The sequence below is a fragment of the Marmota flaviventris genome, chromosome X (assembly GCF_047511675.1).
Source record: "Marmota flaviventris isolate mMarFla1 chromosome X, mMarFla1.hap1, whole genome shotgun sequence".
NCBI lineage: Eukaryota > Metazoa > Chordata > Mammalia > Rodentia > Sciuridae > Marmota > Marmota flaviventris.
Genome location: NC_092518.1, coordinates 54,869,384 through 54,877,326, shown reverse-complemented (window position 1 = coordinate 54,877,326; position 7,943 = coordinate 54,869,384). Strand labels below are relative to the sequence as shown.

Below are 7,943 nucleotides of genomic sequence, written 5' to 3'. Positions count from 1 at the left end.
CTACAGATCCATTCCAAAATATAGCAATAAAAATAGTAAAGATTATGTCAGTGCAGCCAGGGTTTGTAACAGCAAGTAGAGAAAGAGTCAAAGCATCCATCAACATAAGATTATTGGACTATGCCATGGCACATCCATTCTGTTGATATTGAAAGGAATAAGGGGTGTCTCTGCAGAGCACTATGGAGTGATCTCACAGATATTTATTTTCACATTGGGTAACTGCTTCTATTCATGTGGCTTAAGCACTTCACTACATGCATTCCATTGTGGCTCGCACATCCGTTCGCTGAAAGAACACGGTAGCAAAAGCAACACTTTTGAAAAGGCGATTCAAGCATTTGGCTCTGAACACTTCACAAGGCCCCTTGTCGTATGGTCAATGCATCCATTCCCTGAAATAACACTGTTCTCCATCTGGTGAGCAAGTATTTGCAAGGATGTGTTTTAAAGTGGGAAAAAAAAAAGAAGGCAAACAGAGGAGTTTGTGGACCCTGTGTAGCATGGATCTAAGCACCAGGAGGGAAAGAAAGAATGTCTCTCTGTCTCGTGAGAGATACAAGTGCAGGGCCCAGGTGACACCAGTGGCCCCCATTCCCTTATCCTTTAAGAAATCTGGGGAATGCACCCCTGTATGGGCTTCGCCAATCCTGGCATCCCTCCCGTGCACGTCTACCCACTTTGGCCCCCTCCAGTAGTGCACCTTCCCACATAAGCACTTTTGGCTGTTCCTTCAGCTCAATGTTTGTCCCAAGCCCTTCCATTTGAGGGGTTAAAAATAGTACTTTCCCACATACATGTGTGAAGCCGTTCGTGGTTAGAGACCAGAAGTCACAACCCTTTGTGTGCGTGCATTGTTCACGTGGCCTACTCTGGAAGACTGGTCTCCCTGGGCCAAGGTCAAAATCAGAGGAGTGCTGGAGCCAGCTCCTACTGGACCATACATGCTGACTGTTACATTTTCAGGCTTTTGAGAGCCAGTTGTTGAATACAGCCCTTATGAAAAGCCCAATCATATGAAGTAACGATCACATCCTCTAGATGGGAAACAAAGGTAATACTTGCTTGAAATTCACCAATCCCTAATCATTCTCCTGCACCTCACTATCATCTATGTTCTCGAGGTTATTTACAGTTATTGCATCTCAATGGTGGAAATGTGTGTCCTCCCCACACACCATTCACTGGTATCCCTTTTGGATCCCACAAGCAGCAAAGGGGACAGTGCCAGACATCCCCCCACCCTCCCCTAACCCCAGAGACCCCGTTGTTAACTCTTCACCTACCAGGTGAGATCGAGTCACTCTGGAGGCTCAGATAGGGTGGGTATGCTCAGGCCTAGCTAAAGTGGTGACATAACCCAAGAGATTCAAGACATAACTGTTAAAGTGCTCTTTACCGTGATGTTTTCAACCTGTCAGCTGGGGTGGTACGTGACAAAATGAGAAACACAAGAACACGTGATAGTGAACATTTACAAAGGCGTCCTGAGGTTCCCCAAACACACCAGAAACAGCCTGTGCTAAACTTTACAGAAATCCATGTGAGCGTGCACATTCACGTGCCTATGTGTGTGCGTGTGTGACAGCTGTGTCAAGTCTGAAAACAGCCCTGCATGTAAAGGATGGTGAGCCTCAAGAAACAGAGAGGGCCTCACTCCTTGCCCCCACTTCTGCACGTTGTTTCTCTTTTCTTCCCCTTTCTCCTGCCGTATCCTTTTACCAACATACACCTGCTCTTGTACCCAACCCATCGTGGGGTCCATGGTGTGCCTGGGACATAGTTGCATGGTAGGGTCTTGGGCTTTCTCCAGTACTTCTGCTCCCTCCCTTCAGGAATATGGGGAACCCTTTATCTGTCACTGGTGTAGGAGGGCCTTGGACCATTTATGCACGTAACACATCTAGGAAGAATCGGTTGTATGAGACGGACTTCCATCTTGCTCTGAGTCCTCAGTGATGTGTGCATGCTTGTTTCGCCCCTCCCCATCGCACAGAGAATAGGAGAAACCTGACTTCTTGGGGCTCCAAAACGAATGAAGAAACAGACAAATAAAACACCAAATGAACAACAAGAAGATGAGTGCTCGTGATTCCATGTCATCTCCATCAATCTGTCTGGAGTAAAATCAGGGCAGGGAAGGACATGGAGACGTAACAAGCATGGGGAAAAGGCCAAGTCCAGGAGTGTCTAGCTGAGCTTCCTTGCCTGCCTTGTGGGGGGCGGGGCAGTTCCTCCATTTTTTTTAGAACATCAGCAGAGGATAGAGGAACAGGTGCAGGGAAGAGACATCTGATCGATGACTACATACTGTGACCTTGGGTGGGAAATAGAGGGGCCACGTGCTTTTGAAAAGGCCTTCTGACTGCTGCTGTTGCTTTGAGGTCTGAACCCTTCGTTTGATGCCTTATAAGAATAAATCACCAGCTAATTTAGGGCCTGACAAAGACAAGGCACTTTCCCTGATATTTGCTCAAATTTCCCATGAAAATGCTGATGTGAGTCACTTTCCCTCCTTGAATGGGTTTCCTCACAGATTCCATGGCAAGAATAATGCTTCTTTGAGGCTGGGGTTGTGGCTCAGTGGCAGAGTGCTTGCCTGGCATGTGTGAGGCCCTGGGTTCGATCCCCAGCACCACACAAAAATAAATAAATAGATTAGATAGATAGATAGATAGATAGATAGGTAGGTAGATAGATATAAAGGTATTGTGTCCATCTATAGCTAAAAAATTTTTTAAGAATAATGCTTCACTTGCAGAGTTGTTGTGAGTTTGTATGTGCTTAGCACAGAGCGAGCACAGAGCAAGTATGAGGTGGTGACTCTCCCTTATATTTCGTGGGTCCTTCAAAAGTTGGGCCCAGTTCGAATTCGTTTCCCCCCTTGGATCCTTCTTGTCCCGATTGGCCTCGATTTCCCCCACTGTAAAGTTCACCTTGGACTAGAAATGCACTGGTTTCCCCACAGCCAAGATTGTCCAGCAGCACTGTTTGTTCTGGCCCACAGGAACAGGGCTCAAAGAGGAAACCCGTGCCACTGCTCACAAATGGAGTCATTTTACCTCGAAATCCAGAGTCCCATCTTCTCTTGAAAAAAGCAGTAGGTTGGGCAACAATGAGCCCACCTTCTTGCATGGAAGCCCTTGGCTGGAGCCCCACGGCAGTTGCCCCTCATGCACTCTCACTTGGCCACAGCCCGCCTGGCCTCTGCTCTGCTCCTTGACCTGATCGGCCTGATCCCGCGGGCACGGTGATCCGTGGCCCTCCAGACTACTGAAAACAGTCTGTTCCAGGCAGAGGGTGGGTACTTCATCACCCAGTGGATAAATTTGCTACTCCTTCCCCTCTACCATGCCCTTCTCTAGCCTTGTGAAAACCCAAGTGACTCTCACTTCCGATAATGTGAACTGAAACAGACCGTTAGGGTGGGGATAGTCTAGGTTATACTGTGGTAACAAACAACCCATATTTCTCAGTGCCTTACAACAACAAGGGTTTATTATTTGTTCACACACACAAACCTAGACGCAAAGTGAAAACATCTTCCTGTTTCCACATGCATGGGTGCGTACATGGGTGCACAGGTAAGTGCACAATCACAAGACACATGAAAACACTGGCATATGAACCCACTCAGAACCCCGCTGACAGATTGATTGCGCAATCCTGTTTTTATAAGACACATAAAAAGGCCCCAGCATCCAAAGGAATAAGGGATGGGAAGGTACAAGAATACCCAACCTCAATCAAAGAGTTGCCCCACATCATAAAAAGGGTCTGAAAGCTTATAAAACACCTGAAGGCTTAAAAAAAGACGTTAAGCATTTTGGACATTAAACATTTTGCACATTCAGAAACAGGATACCCAAATAGGCAGTGCTGTGGCGAGGCCTCCTCCGCGGGGCTCTTAGGTCAAGAGGGAGATGCACCCCAGATGTCCGATAGGCAGTGACACCGAGCTGGCAGGCCTGGGTCGCAGAGGAGGGCTGGGAGCCTGGAGTCCTCTCTCTCCTGCAGGAGCTTCAGAGGGAAAGGAAGGGGGCAGGGTCAGGTCACATACAGGTCCCCGCCCAGCTCCCCCCTCCCTTTCTGCCCAACCCAATCACAGATCTGCTCCCTGGGAGTATGGCACTGGCCCCTTCCAAGGGGTCTGATTTTCCCAATCTCCAGTCTCGCCTCCCACCCCATCCCACCGTCACAGCCACCCCCACCACATCTCTTTGGAGCAAGCCTGGGGTCTCTGAATAAGGTCTCTGAATAATGAGGTCAGAAACAGTGCCTGGCTCTGCACCGCCCACGCTGGCTGGTCTGGTCTCCCAAGCCCAGCCTGCCAGACACGCGTGATCAGCAACCTCTCCAGCCCCATCCCCTCCTCTTCCAGCACTTCCTCTCACACCATGATCCGCGCACCGTTTTTGTGCAGCATTGCCCAGCCTTCCCTCCCAGGCTCCCTGGGTGTTTAACCCTCCTGGGAGCTCCTCCAGCCCTTCCACTCTGGGGCATGTCTAAAACACCGCTTGGGAAGGCATCCAGCCTCCGGGTCCAGGCTGCAGTTCCCTGAAGTCAGGGACCAGATCTCCTTCCGGAGGAGAGGCCCTTGTCACCTCCTTATGCCTTCCTCCCCAGACTGCAGCACACCGCAGGGGACTGGAGCGTGGGCCTTGGGCTGGGAGGCAGGAGACCCCGAGCTTCCATATGATGTGCTGAGCATCATGGCAAGTCCCAGCCTCCCTCAGGGCCTCCGTGCCAGGGACATTGGACCCACACATCCTGCCTTCCCAGTTAGAAGCAGCTCACCACAACGTGGCCCCGCCTCCATTTCCCAAGGGTGCCCACCTCATGTTCACCCTTCAAGGAGCAAGCTACCTGGTGGGCTGCAGGGCTGGTGCAGGGTCATGGAATCAGGAGGGTCCCAAGAAGAGTTTTTCAGAGCCAGCAGAGCCTCGGCTGCCTCCAGCTTCCGCTGCCACTCCAAGGCGGCAGAAAGGGAAGCCTGTTCGGAGGCATTGGAGACCTGCAAAGGAAAGGGGTGTGAGAGCATGGGGGCTGGGGAGCCACACCTCCTCCCACCAGGACAAGCGCCCCTTCAGCCCCCAGTTCCCTCGAGCCCCCACCCCCCACCCCCAAGGCCTTCTGCTCTTCCCGACCACTAAGCACGGTCCCTCCCAGGGTCTGGAGCCCGCTTCTTTCCCAGGACCTGTGGCTGCAGTAGAAGAGGGTCAGGGGTGGCACAGGGCTGGAGGAGCAGACTCGAGCATCTGGAAACAAGGAGAGGAGAGGCCAGGGGATTAAACCCTCTGGCGGACACGCACCACCAGTAGACAGAGAGGGCAGGACTTTGCAATATCAGGATGTGGGAATCCCAGTGACCGCGGGGCCATCGGTCCTCGTGGCTTGGGCAAGTCCTTTCTCCGGCTTGGCCTGTTTTCCTTCCTGTACACCCTTTTCCCCAGACACAAATTCCTACTGGCCTCTTCCCTCCAGGGCCACCGCGAGGGTGATGGGCATCGCACCACAGCTGTCTGAGTTTTCATGTGCAAAGCACCTGGAGAGATGGGATTGCTGTTCCTTGCTGGGGCTGGCTCTTGCCTCCACTTCACACAATCCCCATGGGTCTCAAAGGACAAGCCTGGCTCATCTTCAGGAAGCCTTCTCTACTGGCCTCTGGCCTTGCCCCTCATCACAGCCCCTTTTTTCCGCCAAGAGGACCGGTTCTCCCACCCATCTGTTTCCTGTGCAACAACAGTCCTCGCATCTTGCAGACCTACTGCATGGCAGACCTCGTGCTAGTCGTCTTTCCAATGCTGGGGGCGTAGGGTGGACTTTTTCCCTTCACACCCGCTAGGAAAAGGGGGCTCTGGGCCATAAAGTCATCTGTCCAAGGTATCACGAATAGGAAATGGCAAGGCTGGGAGAGTCCAGACTTTGCCCTTCAGTCTAAGAGGCTGCCTTCCCCTTCTCCTCCCCCTCTTCCCCCCCCCCCGCACCCCTCCTGCTCATCCTGCTCTTCCTCCTCCTGCCTCCCATGGCACCAAGCACGAGCTTGGGCACACAAGAGCACAAGGCACAGCCGGCTTCGTGGTCCTCGTTCTACTCACATGCTGGGCAGGACAAGGTGCCTGTGGGGCTCCCCAGAAAGAGAACCAGTCAGCTGCTGATCCAAGGTCGCCAGAGAGTAGGGCACAGATGGAGGTTCTGGGGGCCCATTGAACGGCTCAGGCCCTTGGGAGCCCTCCTGCAGGGGCAGAGATCACAGAGTGGAATCAGGCACCAGGCCGGCTGTGGCAAGAGGAGGTATGAGCATGTTTGGGGACAGAGACAGGAGCCTAGGATGTCAGGCTCCGAAGACCTCGAAAGACTGGCCCGTCTTACCTTTCTTTTTACCTCAGGGGATACTGAGGCCCCGGGGACAAGTGACTTTTTTCCCCAGGCCACACAGCAAGTCAGTGGCAGGGTTGGAAATGGAACCCATGGCTTCGGGACCCAGCAGTGGCTGGGTGGCACCCTCCCCGGCTGGCAACAGCCTCTCCTTACCTCCTGCGGGGGTCCGCAAGTGAGGGCCTCAGGCTGGGTCATGGTGTTGTCCCTCCCGGCTGTAAAAGACCAGGGACAGCTTTCATGAGCTGGCCAGACCCACCACCACCCTGGCCAGACCCGATATGCCCCCCCCCCCCCCGAGGTCGCATCTTGTCATGGGCCTTTTTGAGCCACCACACCTGTCCTCCCTACAAACTCTTGGCAGGTAATGTGAGTGGGTCAAATCCTCGGACCATCGAAGGCCCAGGTACTCCTTACCCCAGGTGATGCTGTGATTTGGTGGTAGGACTGGCCACAGAGCTGCTCAGGCTTCCTCTACCCAGACTCAGACCTCCCTCCCTGGCAGGAGACACTCCTACTCACCCGGGATGCCTGCTTCCAGGGCCAACTTCTTGACATGGAGGTGCGATCTGGGGGCTGCAGCCATGGTCTTTATCAGTCCTTGAGCCAGGTGCCTCTTGAGCCGTGCGCCCCGCTCCCTCTTCAAGGCACTCAGAGCAGGCAAGGCCCTGTGCTGCTCCCTAAAGTGGTGGATAGAAGGCTGAGGGTTAGTTGCATGCAGAGGAGGCCTGACCCCTCCCCTTGTCAGACACCATACTCACGAGAAGAAGGCACAATTGTGACACTTGCAGGCCCGGAAGAGGCAGAAATGCTTTTCGCCCCTGATTTTGGTAGTGATGCCATGGTTGTGGCAGCGGTCACAGCGACCTATAGCTCTTCTGGGGCCAAGTTCAATCCCCCACGGGGCTCCGGTCTCACGCCCTGTGGTACATTTGGAGTCGGAGGGGCAGCAGGGCACAGCAGGTATGTCTTTGGGCTCCATGGTTCTAGGGTCAGGAGCGGAGATCAGAATGGCCACACCATCCCCTATCCCTAGTGTACTCGCTCTGCCCTTGGAGAACCCCATCTCAGGTGGCTGGATTCTTCTTCTCCATCCTGCTCACCACATGAATCAATTTGCCCTCCCTTCTTTCCCCATGGCTCTCTCCAACCTTCACCCGACCTCCTTACTCATGTAGCCTCCTCCCCAGGAAGCCCCGCTCTCATGTCACCTCCTCTCTTCAACCTCTTGGCACGGGTCCCTCATGTGTTCAATCTGATCATGATTCTCCTTGCTTACCTTCACTCCGCCATGCATCCCGTTTTCAGGCACACACATGCACACCCACATCCCCTTTGGGACAGTTACTGCTGCCCCCTTTTAATGCAACATCCATCCTGAGCTCTGCTAAACCCAAATATTATTAATCCTCGCGTCCCCTTCAGCACCCAGTTGTCTTCCTAACCTCCTGCACCCGTTCCCTCCCGCACAGGATCTCACAGGCCCTGCGCTCAACTCATAGCCTCATGGATGCCCGACATTCAGTTTCCTCCTCCCTCACACTCCATTCTGGTTTCTCTTGCAC

General features: G+C 53.2%; 1 protein-coding gene across 1 annotated transcript; it reads right to left on the bottom strand.

Moving 5' to 3' along the window:
• Positions 1–3,907: 3,907 nt before the first annotated feature.
• Positions 3,908–7,675, bottom strand: Dmrtc1 (DMRT like family C1). The gene is given in 9 exon segments (XM_071606069.1): positions 3,908–4,020; positions 4,867–5,014; positions 5,198–5,258; positions 6,099–6,235; positions 6,535–6,593; positions 6,901–7,058; positions 7,140–7,197; positions 7,200–7,245; positions 7,658–7,675. Coding segments are annotated over 9 exon segments (798 nt in total).
• Positions 7,676–7,943: the final 268 nt, after the last annotated feature.